The 16386-nt window shown below is 46.6% G+C and overlaps 1 protein-coding gene across 1 annotated transcript; it reads left to right on the top strand.

Annotated features, from left to right (window-relative positions):
• Positions 1–5521: 5521 nt before the first annotated feature.
• LOC114229981 (zinc finger protein 501-like) lies at positions 5522–15517 on the top strand. The gene is made up of 3 exons (XM_054713283.1): positions 5522–5748; positions 11972–12095; positions 13379–15517. The coding sequence occupies exons 1-3, from the start codon at positions 5746–5748 to the stop codon at positions 14695–14697; spliced, it is 1446 nt and encodes a 481-aa protein (XP_054569258.1). The 5' UTR covers positions 5522–5745; the 3' UTR covers positions 14698–15517.
• Positions 15518–16386: the final 869 nt, after the last annotated feature.

Below are 16386 nucleotides of genomic sequence, written 5' to 3'. Positions count from 1 at the left end.
ACACCCAACCAACTGAGGACACTGGCTGAGGACAAGTTTATTCTTGTATTATCATCTATTAATTATGATTTTTCCATACCAACTACTCTGAGCCTACTTGGCCACATCCTGTATTTTCCTCCAACCCTTTCATTATCTCTCTTTCTGCCTTTCTCAGCCCTCCATGCAGTCATTGATTTCCCTTTCTTTAGAATGGAATAGTTCATATTGTTCATAGTTTTATAGGCACTATTTGGTGTATATTCTTTAAAAAAATACATTTTACTGATTTTTTACAGAGAGAAAGAGAGAGGGAGAGAGTTAGAAACATCGATGAGAGAGAAACATCAATCAACTGCCTCCTGCACGCCCCCCACTGTGGATGTGCCCGCAACCAAGGTACATGCCCTTGACTGGAATCGAACCTGGGACCTTTCAGTCCGCAGGCCGACGCTCTATCCACTGAGCCAAACCGGTTTCGGCTGGTGTATATTCTTTTAACAAGTGCTGGTTTCCTCCATGCTACACAATTATTTTGAGATTCAACAGTAATGCTTCTGTGAATCCTAGTACTTGATTTTTTTTTTTTTTTTTTATTGCTGGATACTATTGGATAACTACTATATCTATTGATCTGTCTATGATTTGGGTTATTTCAAGTTTTGAGGTATTATAAGTAAATCTGCTGGGAATATTTGTGTTCTGTTCTCTATACAGACATGTTTTACTTCTCAAATGGTTGCAGTGTAGTGGAATGTTTTTTTTTTTGTTTGTTTTAATATATTTTATTGATTTTTTACAGAGAGGAAAGGAGAGGGACAGAGAGCCAGAAACATCGATGAGAGAGAAACATCGATCAGCTGCCTCCTGCACACCCCCCACCGGGGATGTGCCCGCAACCAAGGCACATGCCCTTGACCAGAATCGAACCTGGGATCCTTGAGTCCGCAGGCCGACGCTCTGTCCACTGAGCCAAACCGGTTTTGGCTGTAGTGGAATGTTTGTTTTACATTTAAAATATGCAGACCTGTGACCCAAAGTGGTGATTGATTTTGCCTTCCCACTAACCCACAGCATATAAAAATTCCAGTTTTTCTGCAACCCTGCCAGCACACACAATGATTAACCTTTTTAAATAGTAGCCCCTGAAATGAACATATTGTTAACTCTATTTCACTTGAAATCCATTTATTCTAAGTAATTTTTATAATGATAGTTTATTTCATACATTTATTTACACTGTCTTTATCTCCTTTGTTAGAATATCAGCTCAGAATCTTTTTTTATATTGTTTAAATAAATTCATTATTTTAGTCAGAAGGAGGACTGTGCAGCATCTAAGACATATGTTTGAATTTTACTCACTCCTCAATGACTCAAGTGACTTCTCTGCCATATGGAACCATAGGTATTGAATACTGGGAGAAAAATTGTTTTTCTCGATTTTTAAAAATATATCTTTATTGATTTCAGAGAGGAAGGGAGAAGGGAGAGAGAGTGATAGAAACATCAATGATGAGAGAGAATCATTGATTGGCTGCCTCCTTCATGTCCCTTACTGGGGATCAAGCCCTCAACCTGTGCATGTGCCCTTGACGGGAATTGAACCCGAGACCCTTCAGTCCGCAGGCTGACGCTCTACCCACTGAGCCAAACCAGCCAGGGCTGTTTTTCTCAATTTTTATCCTGTGTTCAATGTACCATATACATTTAGTCTGCATTGTTTACATTTCCCACCACTCTTTTTTTAAGTCTAAGCATTCCGTAATACATTAAGGGAAGTATAGGTTTGTAGTATTTGTTAATTTCCCCGGTGTAAAGACTCTCATTGTCTCCAGGTTCAAACTGCCAAAATGATGGCACTGAACATGGACATCATATTTCAGTGGCACATCATTATATTTATTTATATTTTTAAAAAAATTTTTTTCCGCCAAAACTGGTTTGGCTCAGTGGATGGAGCGTTGGTCTGTGGACTGAAGGGTCCCAGGTTCGATTCCGGTCAAGGGCATGTACCTTGGTTGCGGGTACATCCCCGGTGGGGGGTGTGCAGGAGGCAGCTGGTCGATGTTTCTCTCTCATTGATGTTTCTAACTCTCTATCCCTCTCCCTTCCTCTCTGTAGAAAATCAATAAAATATATATATATATATATATATATATATATATATTTTTTTTTTTTAATAAAATATATTTTTTAAAAATTTTTTCCCATTATATTTATTTTTTAACATACTGATACAGTAGCAACAAATTTGCTCCAGAACATTCTTAATAAAACAGTAAAATAATGGGAAGTGGCACATTTTAAACATTTTTTAAAAGTTTAAATATAATTGAGTATAAATGTAGTTTTTGTTGTTGTTGTTAATCCTCACACGAGGATATTTTTCCATTGTGAGAGTGGAAGGGAGGGATAGTGACAAGGAGAGTAAAATATCAATTAGAGAGACACATCAATTGGTTGCCTCCTGTCTGCACCCTAACCAGTGCATGCCTCACAATGGGGGATCCAGCCCACCACCTGAGCATGTGTCCTGACTGGGAATCCAACCATGACCTCCAATTGCAATAGGTCAATGCTCAACCATTGAACCACACTGGCCGGGCTCTCCTAAGCTTTTAAGGGATCCTGCTTGACCTGCAACCAGGGCAGCAATGAGCAGTGACAACTCATCCTAGACTAATCTCCTGAACCTGTGCTCAAGGCCTCCTTTTCTCGGATTCTCCAGTGAGCTTACAGCAGCCCCCACCCCCCTCTTTGGCTCATTTATTTCCTGCAGTGTTTCTTTTTTTTTTTTTTTTCTTTATTGATTAAGGTGCCACATATTTGTCCTCATCCCCCCATTCCCATCCCCCACCCCACCCCCCTGTTGTCCTTAACCATTGGTTAGGCTTGTATGCATGCACACAAGTCCCTTGGTTGATCTCTCCCCGCTACCCCCACCCTCCCCTCCCCTCCCTCTGAGGCCCGACAGTCCGATCGATGCCTCCTTGTTTCTGGGTCTGTTCTTGTTCATCAGTCTATGTTGTTCATCATTTCCCCTAGATGAGTGAGATCACGTGTTACTAGAAATATACTTATAAGAACCGAATGTGAGACGAGCAATAATAGTTATGCTGACAGGCAAATGAATCAGTCTGTAGTGAGTTTCTTTCTGGGCCAACAGTTCTTTTGAGACCCATTTTCAGTGTCCACCAGTTCCTTATGTGTACATGTCAGCACTGACTTTTCAGCTCTGGGTGGTGGACAAATGGTGGTAATGCAGGTCCGACTCCCTCTGGTTTGGTCTCGCCCGGACCCAGGGGCGAGGCCTCACCCGGACTCAGGGGCGCGCGGCCTCACCCGGACCCGGGATCCAGCCTCACCCAGACCCAGGGGCGCGTGGCCTCTCCCTCCCGCAGTGATTCTAGGAGCCAAAGGAGCCCTGGCTAGCCTCTCTGCTGTTCCTTGTTCTATTCTAAGCCCTACTTTTTTTATTATTATTATTATCCCCAGCTTTAATAAGTGTTCCCTCAAAATCTTCAGAACTTGTGTTGTGAAATATTTTCTGCATGCCGAAACCGGTTTGGCTCAGTGGATGGAGCGTCGGCCTGCGGACTGAAGGGTCCCGGGTTCGATTCCGGTCAAGGGCATGTACGTTGGTTGCGGGCACATCCCCAGTAGGGGGTGTGCAGGAGGCAGCTGATTGATGTTTCTCTCTCATCGATGTTTCTAACTATCCCTCTCCCTTCCTCTCTGTAAAAAATCAATAAAATATATTTAAAAAAAATATTTTCTGCATGGATTCAAGAACTCAAACACTACAGGCCCAGTTGAGGCAGACCGGCTCCAGGCTGGTTCCTGTTCCCTAAAAGTTCTACCTGGGACATTCTCTATAAAGACAGAGCAAGGCATGACTTTGCTTACACGTCTTGGAAGAAAATGTGATGGCCCACACTCCCTTTGCTGTTGTCGAGTCAAATCAATCTTAACACGGTTCATTTTAAAAATGTCTTTATTTGTTTTTTAGAGAGAAAGGGAGATGAAGTAACATCAATGACGAGAGAGAATCATTGACCAGCTGCCTCCTGCATTCCCCCTGCTGGGATGGAGTCCCCAACCTAGGCATGTGCCTAGACCTGGAACTGAACCAGCGATATCTTGGTTCATGGGTACACACCCCACCACTGAGCCATGCCGACTGTGCACACTATTATTTTTTATTGTTGACTCTATTACAGATGTTCCCAATTTCCCCCCATACTTTTACCCCCTTTTCTCCCTCTACCCTGCCCCCACTGCTTCTAGTCCCTTACCACAGTATGGTATATGTCCATGGCCTATGCATACATGTATATACTTTAAAATATTTTTTATTGATTTTAGAGGGTAGAAAAGAGAGGGAGAGATAAAAACATCAATGATGAGAGAAAATCTCTGATTAGCTGACTCCTGCCCCTCCCCACCCCCACAATGGAATTTAAGCCTACAACCCATGTATGTGCCCTGACCTGGAAAAGAACCAGTGTCACATGACCTCATCATTTGTGGAATATAATGAACAGCATAAATTGATGCACAAAGATAGATTCAGAGATATAGAAGCATTGAACAGATCATCTAACTTCAGAGGGAAGGTGGGGTGGGGGCATTAAGAGATCAACCAAAGGACTTACACTGAGTGGCCAGATTATTGTGATCTCTGAACGCATAATAATCTGGCCACTCAGTGTATATCCTATATAATAAAAGGCTAATATGCGAATTGTCCCCTCGACCAGGAGTTCGACCAGTAGGCTGGCCAGACAACCACCCATGTTCCCTTCCGCTGGCCAGGCTGGCCAGACCCCACCCATGCTGAGTGGCCAGATTATTATGCGTTCAGAAATGATAATCTGGCCGCTCAGTGTAAATGCATGCATATAAGCATAACTAATGGACACAGACACTCGGGAGCTGAGTGCATGTGCTGGGGGATGGGGGTTGCCAGGGAGAGGTCACTGGAGGAAAAAGGAGACATTTAATAATATATGCAATACTTCAAACAATAAAAAATTAAAAATAAATAAATATTTTTTTAAAAAAAGAACCATACCTTCTGGTTCATAGGTCGAGGCTCAAACATTGAGCCACACCAGTTGGGCTACATTATTTTAAAATTTTAAAAAAAACAACATGTATATTTTTATTGTTGATGTCTCCCATTTCTCCCCTGTGTATATATATTTTTGGTGGATCTCTTGCATTCTTTTCCACCCTCTTCACCTTGGAGATGCGTCAGTCTGTTCCAGTTAGCCAGGCCTTTGATCTCATCTTGTCCCTCCCCAGGCGTCCCTTGCTGGGCCACAACACCTTCATTCATTCACCTGGGATGCTAGTACTCCCCTGGGCAGCGCAGCGGAGAAAACTACATTACCCAGAAGGCAGTGCGCCCACGCGGGCGGAGCTGACGGGCATTTCGTGTGTGCATCCGGTTAGGGCGGGACTTCCGGCTTCCTCCTCCTGGCAGTCCTTTTAACCTCTTAGGTCTTTGTTCACAGAGTCAAAGGCTTCAGGGCACTGGACGTGAGTAGGGGGAGGCCTGGGAGGCCGCTGCCTGCGGTGCAGGGTGTGTCTGAGGCCCCTGGAGCCCCAACAGACCGAGATTGGGGTCCCCGTGCCTCCCGGACGCCTCTCTGCTCACAGCGTTCCCGCAGCCCGACCCCCCTGAACCCTCCAGCCTGGGGGCCGGCGCCGCTCAGGTCCTGCCGCTCCGGTCCTGCCGCCCAGGTCCCAGCGTCCAGAATGGTGAGTCCCTGGTGGGTGACACGTGGGTGATGGGGAAGAGGGTGGGAGGCTGCAGTGCCACCTTGTGAGGACGTGATGGTGACACTGAGCTGGGAGGACTCGGAAACCCGGGCCTGTTTTGGATCTAAAGGCAACAACGAGATGAGGTGTGGTTTTGCACGAGGAGTTTTACTTTCATTCTCAGGACGCTGGGGCCATGGATGTTAGGGTCGCGAAGGTGGAACACACGGGGCCCAAAACGGTGAAGAATTAGGAATTTACTAGAGGCCCGATGCACAAAATTTGTGCAGGGGGCTGGGCCCTCACAGCCAGGGCAGCTTGCCTCGGCCCTTGCCGTCCTGGCTTCATCTGGAAGGTCTTCCAGAAGGTCGCTCAGCTGGCTGGTCTAATTAGCATAGTACACTTTTATTATTATACACTTGATCTTAGCCAAAAGGCCGAGAAGCGATACTTTTATTATTATAGATTAGGCCACCTGGAAGGCTGGGAAACGGTCCCGTTGAGGGACTCGGGAGGCGGAAGCTGGTCCTGAGGCTGCCGCAGCGTCACTTGTCTGCTTTGCTGCTTTTCTGGGCCTGGAGCTGACATACAGCTGAGGCCTAGATGTGATCTTTAGGGGAAAAGATCAGGGGTCTCGGTTGCCTGCCTAGTTATTGGCTGGGGGAGGGGAGGTCACCCTGGGGGCGAGGTCCTTGTTTTCCCAGTTGTGCCCCTTGCTCGCATCCAGAGCTTGTAGGTCCTGAGACAGGATTTCCAAAGGGGATAGAGCAGTGGTTAGGCCCCCTGTGCCAGGTCCAACCCCAGGGTTATGGGGAGAGGGATTATCTGAACCGCCCTTTTGTGTCGGATATGGTGGGTTACGGGGACAGGTAAAGACTGATTATTGGGGGGCTGCATCTACATTGGGTGAGCGGTAGATGAGGGTAAGGCGGAGTCTGGTGGGCCCGATCTGGTGGCTGTAACAGTTAGGGGACTCCAGGTCACGTGATGGAGGTGTTCTGAGGATGGGTTTTAATCTGGAAAGGTGGAACCACGGGGTTTGCTCTGAGAGTTTAGCTGCAGTGGGGTGGTTAGCAGTACCTGATCAGGGCCTTGCCATCGGGGCTGTAAATTATTCGACGGGTGGGTTTCCTTTAGGAGGACCCAGTCCCCTGGCTGTAGAGGAGCAGGGGGGATGGCTCCCGATGAAGGTGGAGGGAGGACTTGATCAGCATGTTCTCTCAGTAATGGTTGGATGAGATTTAAAATGGGGGCGTAGTCTCTGAGGGGGGTCTCTGTGGAAGGGAAGTTTCCTAATAAGGAGGGTCTTCCATACATGAGTTCACAGGGACTAAGACGGGAGGGTGCATGGGGGGATTGCCCCGATGTGCATAAAGGCGAGCGGTAGGAGAGGAATGTAAGGTTCTTTAGTTTTGAGAGTTAATTAAGTTAGGTGCGACTTAATGAAGGAATTTGCCTTTTCCATCTTGCCTGAAGGTTGGGGCTGGTAGAGGAGTGTACATTCCACAGGATGTTCAGAGTGGAGGAGACCGGTTGAGTCATTTGAGACATGAAAGCAGGTCCGTTATCTGATTGTAATGAGGTGGGGAGGCCGGATCTGGGAAGGATACGCTGAATGGGAGCTGTGTGACCTTGAGGACTTTTCAGACGCAGTGGGGAATGCTTCCACCAGCCTGAAAAACTAACGATGAGGGATAAGAGATATTTGTTTTGTTTTTTTAATAGGAGATATGTGAGTGAAGTCAATTTGCCAGTCTTGTCCAGCGATTTGGCGCCGTGCCTGATGAGTGGGGAAAGAAGGAGGTCTAATTTAACCTGTCCTTGGGGAGATACTGAGTAACAAGTAGAACAGGTTTTGGTGATATCTTCTTGTAGTAGGAAGGCTAGGCTAGGACACGTGATGAGGGGTTTTAGGAGTTGTAAATGTATCCTATGCATAGGGAATTGTGAATAGCCTGTAAGATATCACGGGCCTGTCCCTGGGGAAGGATATATTTTCCCTGAAATTTTAACCGTGGATCTTCCTGCATAGCCCCAAGAGCTACTAGGGACTGAAGCTCCTCTGGAGTGTATTCGGGTGTTATATGGGGTGTAGCTAAGAGCTGCTTGGCCTCCTGGTCTGCTTTGTTATTTCCCTTTATTATGGGATCACTCCTGACGCGGTGTCCTCTGCAGTGTATGACTTTTTTTTTTTTTTTTAATATATATTTTTATTGATTTTTTTACAGAGAGGAAGGGAGAGGGATATAGTGTTAGAAACATCAATCAGCTGCCTCCCGCACACCCCCTACTGGGGATGTGCCCACAACCAAGGCACATGCCCCTGACCGGAATCGAACCTGGGACCCTTCAGTCTGCAGGCTGATGCTCTATCCACTGATCCAAGCCGGTCAGGGCAGTGTATGACTTTTAAGCAGAGTAGAAAGGGGGAGAGAGGTTCCTCAATGCCAAGCAGGAAGACCTGTTGAGGCTTTCAGTGATAGTGTCAAGGACTCTGAATGAGCGGTGGAAATTAAGAAAGTCTAGGCTCAGTTATAAGAGCTTAAGCCACAGGAGAGAGCCTGGGTGGGACTACTTTAGCTTACTAGGAGAGAAGGGGTCCCTTTGGACGTCAGGGGTGAGCAGGTCCTGACTCACTGGACAACACAAACCTTCTACCCCTTCACAAATAACACGCTTTTGCCAAAGCCGGTTTGGCTCAGTGGATAGAGCATCGGCCTGCGGATTGGAGGGTCCCAGGTTCGATTCCGGTCAAGGGCATGTACCTTGGTTGCGGGCACATCCTCAGTGGGGGGTGTGCAGGAGGCGGCTGATCGATGTTTCTCTGTCATCGATGTTCCTAACTCTCTGTCCCTTTCCCTTCCTCTCTGTAAAAAATCAATAAAATATATATAAAAAATAAATAAAATATTTCAAAACAAAACAAAAAAACAAATAACACGCTTTTAAACACACTCTGACTTTCAGGAAAATATACATTCAACAAAGTAAGAGACCTTTTGTAGTAAAAACTAAGAGCAAGTGAATTAAAACGTGTCAAGCAGTTGATGTTTCAGTATTTCATGCTGTTTAAAAAATATTTAGATGCTTATCATCTAACCCAGCAATGCTCCAAAGCCTTTAAGTTACCGAAGACTTTGGAAAATTAGGTGTAAGCACATGAGACTGGAGAAAAGGCATGGGGAGGAGGGAGCTGCTTGGATTTGAAACTGCCGCATTTTGCCCTAACCCGTTTGGCTGAGCGGATATAGTGTCGGCCTGCAGACTGAAGGGTCCCGGGTTCATTTCTAACCAAGGACACATGCCCGGGTTGCAGGCTCGATTCCCAGTAGGGGGCATGCAGGAGGCAGCTGATCAATGACTCTCTTTCATCATTGATGTTTCTATCTCTCTCTTCCTCTCCCTTCCTCTCTGAAATTCATAAAGAAATATATATATATACTAGAGACCCGGTGCACAAAATTCATGCACTGGGGGGTGGGGGTGTGTGTCCCTCAGCCCAGCCTGTGTCCTCTCCAATCTGGGACATCCCTCTCACAATCCGGGACTGCTGGCTCTCAACCGCTCGCCTGCCTGCCAGCCAGCCTGATCACCCCTAACCACTCCTCTGCCAGCCTGATGAATGCCTAACTGCTCTCCCTTGCTGGCCCAATCGCCCCCAAATGCCCTCCCCTACTGGCCCCATCGCCCCCAGCTGCCCTCCCCTGCCGGCCTGGTCCCCCACAACTGCCCTCCCCTGCTGGCCTGGTCCCCCCCCAACTGCCTTCCCCTGCAGGCCTGGTTGCCCCCAACTGCCCTCCCCTGCAGGCCTGGTCACACTCAACTGCCCTCCCCTGCTGGCCTTGTCCCCCCCAATTGCCCTCCACTGCAGGCCTGGTCCCCCCCAACTGCCTTCCCCTGCAGGCCTGGTCGCCCCCAACTACTCTCCCCTGCTGGCCTGGTCACACTCAACTGCCCTCTCCTGCCTGCCTTGTCCCCCACAATTGCCCTCCCCTGCTGGCCTGGTCCCCCACAACTGCCCTCTCCTGCAGGCCTGATTGCCCCCAACTGCCCTCCCCTGCTGGCCTGGTCCCCCACAACTGCCCTCTCCTGCCAGCCTGTTCACCCCCAACTGCCCTCTCCTACTGGCCTGGTCCCCCCTAACTGCCCTTCCCTGCTGGCCTGATCGCCCACAATTGCCCTCCCCTGCTGGCCATCTTGTGGCCACATGGGGTTGGCCATCTTGTGTGAGGGTGTGATGATCAATTTGCATATTACCTTTTTATTATATAGGGGGTGTGTGTGTGTGTGTGAGTGAGTGAGTTTAATTAATGAACTCTTAAAAACAAGCAAAAACTGCCACATTTTCCTTAGGAATAGGATGCCAAGGTTTGGGTTATAATGCGTTCAGCTTCTGATAGTAGCCGGACTGTGAAGTAGGCGTTCCTAGTTTTGCAGTGAAGAAAGTCGTTCTTCGGGAAATGTGGGGTGGGGTGGATGAAAAGGTCCTGAGGTGAGGACAGGGCTCAGAGCATTAAAGGGGCGAGAATGCTGGCCTTGGGGTATAAAGGCTCAGTGAGGTGGTCGCTTCACCGTGTTATGTCGTAGCGGGGCTTTGTGGGAAGACTGAAGTTGGGAACTCAGAGGCGAGAGTACGCAGGGAGCCTTTGAAAGGAGAGTATTTCTTGTCCAGAGGAGGGGCAGTCATGGAGGAGATAAGGCATTTACAGTCTAAGGAATGGCGCACGGCTTTGTGGGCTGAGAGGGAAACCGATGGGTTGGGACTTGAGTGACAGTTAAGAGAGAGATGTTGCCGGAACCGGTGTGGCTCAGTGGATAGAGCGTCGGCCTGCGGACTGAAGGGTCCCAGGTTCGATTCCGGTCAAGGGCATGTACCTTGGTTGCGGGCACATCCCCAGTAGGGAGTGTGCAGGAGGCAGCTGATTGATGTGTCTAACTCTTTATCCATCTCCCATCCTCTCTGTAAAAAATCAATAAAATATATTTAAAAAAAAGAGAGAGAGATGTTAGCAGGCATTCTCTGGACAACACATGCTGAGTAATAAGAGGCCAAGGAGAGGCCGGGGGGCTGGGGCTGAGGGAATGTGCATTTTATGGCCACAGCACCCTGACATAGGCATAAGAGTGAATTATGGGAGAGTCCATTTCTGGTGGTGTCTGGATGATCCAATGAGGTGACTTTTAGAGTAATTGCTTATAAAGGGGGGGGAGGGTGTTTTGGTGCTGCATTCTAGGTACAGAGCTTAGGTGCCATTTAACTAACCACCTGCCTTTTGTTGTTGTGGGTGACACACTGGTTGATGGGAATGAGATAGCATAGATCAGTGTTACCCAGGCTTCAAAATCTCCACTGGCACGGGTAAGGGAGAAGGGGGAGGGGAAATGGATTATGCAGGTGGTGAGCTATAATTTTGATAAAGAAGGTGACTAGGAAACAATTTGTCCTCGCCAGGGCAAATTTGCATTGCCTTGGAAGTTGTGCCTCTGGGAATGAAGCGGTGTGAGAGAAGTGTTGTTCGAAGAACTATGTGCAGCAGGTCGTGCAAAGCAATGGCCTCAGCACCTCGGGATTGGAGTTGAGAGAGTGAAGTGAGATGCCAGGTATTTGGTGTCTTTGAGAAACAACATGAGGGACTACAAGGGTATTGCCTGACAAGACCGGTATCAAATCACTTACCCTCTCTTTATGGCCAGCCTCTCTCTTTAACCTCTGATTTTGACACCCGCTCTATTGATAAGAGTCAGTGTGGTGTCCATGGGAGGTCCCAAGCTCAGGTGTCCTCGATCTGCTCCGCTGCCTTTATTTTTGTGGGAAGACAAAATATCGGTAGGAATATAAGAAGACAGTGGCGCCCTGACCGGTTTGGCTCAGTGGATAGAGCGTCGGCCTGCGGACTCAAGGGTCCCAGGTTCGATTCCGGTCAAGGGCATGTACCTTGGTTGCGGGCACATCCCCAGTAGGGAATGTGAAGGAGGCAGCTGATGGATGTTTCTCTCTCATCGATGTTTCTAACTCTCTATCCCTCTCCCTTCCTCTCTGTAAAAAATCAATAAAATATATTTTTTAAAAAAGAAGACAGTGGCTTTCATGGCATGAAGGCCTGGTATTTTCTCTGATGTGTAGAGTGGAGAGAGCAGGTGGATCTGGAGGGTGGGGATTATAAGAGACTTAGAATCTTAACATTGAATCTGATCATGGGCTGTACTCTCCCCGTTATGACAGGATATGAACTTTGAGGACGTGGCCATTGCCTTCTCTCAGGAGGAGTGGGGGCTCCTGGATGAGGCTCAGAGACTTCTGTACTGCGATGCGATGCTGGAAGTGTTTGCACTTGTGTCATCTGTAGGTAAGACCTTCACATTCTCCCAGTGTCCTGAGGTGATGACCTCTCTTCCTTTTATTCCTCAGCCGTAGCTTTCTCTCTCCCACAGCCAGGACATGGCCTCCGCTAATTGCCCCCCACTGTCCTGTCAAAAGTGCTGTGGCTACCAGGGATGAGCTGTGTGGAGAGCCCTGAGCAATAGACTCCCCAAACATCCCTAACACCCATTGTCTCGGAGAGTGCAGGAATTGTATGAAAGTTATAAGTCTTGCAGACATCTGAATGGGACCCGCATTAGCTTCCTCTCCCTAGGAAGGTGACTATGTCCACATCCATGGTTTCCACTTCTGTGCCCTTTCTCCAGTTAAAGCTTCTTTTTGAAAGTCTGTGCCAGGTAGTGGGATTTACCCTGGGGCAGTTCTTGTGAGATGCCCCTTTCACTGTTTATAATATTCTCTTCCCTGAATACCATTGCATGCTGAGCTGCCCTGGGCCAGTGCTGGCTGCTCACCTCTGCTGTCCTCCATTTATACTTGAGATGTTTAGGTGTTGCGTACTTGTACAATAGAAGGTTCAGGGAGAACCGTGGTGTATTTTAACAAGGTGTACACGCAGGAGGATCTCAGAGGAGGCTCGGCCCTGTTGAGTTGCAACTGGGCGAAGCATGACGTAAGTGTGATGATGTTTAGATCATACCAAGAACCTGCGCATTTCCAACAGTGTTTAGCTGCAAGTGCCATTTATACTTTTTCTTTTCCATACTGGATTACTTTGCTTGGAATCATTATTTTATCGGTGACTTCCTGGCTTTTTTTGGCTACCTTCACCCTTACGGCCTTTTTTGCATCCCCTGTCGCCCTGCAAGTTTTTTTTCTGCAGTGTTCTCCAACACAGACCTGCTGATGTGTTTTGAGGTGCACCTACATGCGTAAGTAGACCTCAGATAGCAGCTATTCACTTATTGAATTTTACTTGGAATAAGATGTAACCAACTTCCTGCACAGTTTGCCCAAGTCACGAGCCTACAAGCCCTGCTGAGTGCTGTGAGCCGAAGAAGGAGCGGATGATCCCTCCGCGCTTCCATGTGGTTCTTGCCATGCTTGTGTCACATTTCGTTTGAGGTTTCCCTTGTTTTTGACCATAAGTAGCCAGAACTTCATAGCAACCTATTTCAAATCCTTCCTGCAAATATTTTTCTTTTCAGCTCGTTACATGAAGCCAAGGTAATATGTGGAACACACTTTTGCAGTGGGACTCCCTCTTGTCACTTAGTCAGCATTCATTTCCTCGCCATTTTTCTGTTTCAGGTTGGTGGCGTAAAACACAAGATGAGGAGTCCTGTCCTGACCACAGTGTATCTATACAAGGAGAGTCACAGATCAGGACTTCTAAGACAGCACCAGCCACCCAGAGGACCCATCTCTGTAAGCAGTGTGTCTCGGTGTTAAAAGGTATTCTGCACCTGACTGAGTCACAAGCAACATACTTTGAGCAGAAAGCCTCCTGTAGTGACACATGTGGGAGAGACTTCTGTTTCAGTGCAAACCCTCACCAGCGACGGCAGGATTCTAGTGGAGAGAAGCCCTGGCAAGAAGCTATGGACAGGGTCTCGTTTATGACCAGATTCAGCTTCTACTTATCAGAGCTGCCTTCCACCAATAGGCAGGTTGGGGTTGACTTCCCAGCTCTCTCAGGGTTTCTCCAGCACCAGACCCCTCCTAACACCGAGGAGCCACACAGGGGAACTGAGATTTCACAGACATTTCTCAAGAGAAAAAGTCATCGTGAATGGGGTGAAGATGAAAAAGCTGCCAGCCACACCCAGAAAGTTGTTCAGTGTCACAATGTCTGCTCTGGTGAAGTGAAATATGAGGGTAACCAACGTGAGAAGGTTTTTAGATGTACTGTGAACCTCAACAGACACCGGAGAGTTCACACTGGAGAAAAGTCTTGTGAGTGTATTGATTGTGGGAAGCCATTCCGTCAAAAGGCTTCCCTCGCTAAACAAGACAAAGTTCACCCTAGAGAAAAATCCGTTGAATGTAGTGAATGTGGGAAATTGTTTAGGTGCAATAGCCTTCTTCTTAAGCACAGGAGAGTTCACACTGGAGAAAAGCCGTATCAATGTAGTGACTGTGGGAAGTCCTTCAGTCAAACCTCTCACCTCATTCAGCACCACAGGGTTCACACTGGAGAAAAGCCATTTGAGTGTCCTGATTGTGGGAAGTCCTTCAGTCACAGGTCTACCCTCACCGAACACCAGACAGTTCACACTGGTGAGAAACCTTATGAGTGTAGTGAATGTGGGAAGTCGTTTAGGTCCAATAGTCACTTTCGTTACCACAGGAGAGTTCACACAGGAGAAAAGCCATACGAGTGCAATGACTGTGGGAAGTCATTCAGGCAAAACTCGGCTCTCACAGAGCATCAGAGGGTTCACACTGGAGAAAAGCCATATGAATGTAGTGATTGTGGGAAGTACTTCAGTAATATCTCTAACCTCATTAAACACCATAGAGTTCACACCGGAGAAAGGCCGCATGAGTGTATTGAATGTGGGAAATCCTTTTGCTACAAATCTGCCCTCATTCGACACCTGAGAGTTCACACTGGAGAAAAATTTTAAATGTGCAGGCAATGTTTTATCTTTCTCACTCAGAATAAAAACACCAAAGGAGAATCTTTTAGTCCCATTTAACTCAATATAAACCCCTTTTATTGTAGACTCTGCTAGATTCCTCATAAGTTTCATGTACAAGTGAGGCTTAAAGGAGCTTCATTGCATTTGCTAACCTGCTCAGGCCTACAACCTGATTTATTCATGGTAATGTCCATCGCTAGCTACACATTTCCTCCATCTTTCAGGTAATTTGTAGATACCGTCCCAATAGAACTTTGTTTTGAGGCAAACCATTCAGAGACCCAATTTTCCACTTCTTACGTTTTGATGTGCTGCTCAGAAAGTGCATGTGCCATCTCTCGGAACAAGTGGTCATCTGAAGGAGCAAGGTCTGGTGAATACAGCGGATGGGTTAATACTTCCCAGGCAAGATCTTTTAACGTGTCTTTAACTGGTTTTGAAGTGTGTGATGGTGCGTTACCATGAAGCAAAATTACTTTGCCATGTCTTCTGGCTCATTCTGGTCATTTCACGATCAAAGCGTGGTTCAAATTATTTGTTGTTGGAAGCGACCAGTATTAACGGTTTCACCTGGTTTTAGAAGCTTATAATACACCACACCTTCCTGATCCCACTGAATGCATTGTCTTCTTTCCGAAGTGATTTGGCCTTGCAGTCGATGTTGATGGTTGACCTGGATCAACCCATGATTTTGTGCATTTGGGATTCTCAGAATAAATCCACTTTCGTCACCAGTCACAATTTGATGCAAAAAAGACTTTCTTTCGTGCCGTTGAAGCAGTATTTTACTGATGATTTTTCAGTTTTCCATTTGTCTTTCGTTCAGTTGATTTGGCACCCATTTTCCTTCCTTTATAATCTTTCCCATTGCTTGTAAACGATGGGAAATTGTTTGCTGAGCAACGTTTAATCTTTCTGCAAGTTGCTTTTGAGTTTGACACGCATCTTCATCCAATAACGCTTGTAATTGTCGGTCTTCAAAATTTTTCAATTGACCTAGATGTTCTTTGTCTTTCACATAGAAATCATCACTTTTAAAGCATTTATTTATTTATTTATTTATTTATTTTAAAAATATATTTTATTGATTTTTTACAGAGAGGAAGGGAGAGGGATAGAGAACTAGAAACATCGATGAGAGAGAAACATCGATCAGCTGCCTCCTGCAACCAAGGTACATGCCCTTGACCGAAATCGAACCCGGGACCCTTCAGTCCGCAGGCCGACGCTCTATCCACTGAGCCAAACCAGTTTCAGCACTTTTAAAGCATTTAAACCAGCATTCACAAGTACCTTGAAATGGAGCATGTTCACCATAGCTTCCCGAAGTATACGATAACTTTCAGCAGCACTTTTCTTCAAAATAAAATAATGAATTAAAACTTCCCGCAAATGCTCTTTTTCTGACACGGAATTTGACATTTTTAAGTGTAAGAATATCTATGATGTTAACACCTTCAGAAAATTTGACATGAAGTTTTGAAGCTTGTTGTCAATACAACAAAATAGCATACATATCAGATCGCATATATATCAACATATGTGTAACTCCATCTATTGAAAAATCCGCATTATTAACCAGTACACCTGGTAAATGCAAGTATTTGTGTGTAAGCTATTTCTCATCTTACACCTGGTGCACCTGAGAGTATGTATCAGTCACCTGCATGCTCA

Source organism: Eptesicus fuscus, chromosome 25 (assembly GCF_027574615.1).
Source record: "Eptesicus fuscus isolate TK198812 chromosome 25, DD_ASM_mEF_20220401, whole genome shotgun sequence".
Lineage (NCBI taxonomy): Eukaryota > Metazoa > Chordata > Mammalia > Chiroptera > Vespertilionidae > Eptesicus > Eptesicus fuscus.
Note: the sequence above shows the minus strand (reverse complement) of the source record. Positions and strands in the feature narration are given on the sequence as shown.

Excerpts from the sequence above, each read along its gene's own strand:
- LOC114229981 (XM_054713283.1), top strand. Across the intron at positions 12,096-13,378 it reads TGCACTTGTGTCATCTGTAG|GTTGGTGGCGTAAAACACAA; the intron begins GTAAGACCTTCA and ends TTTCTGTTTCAG.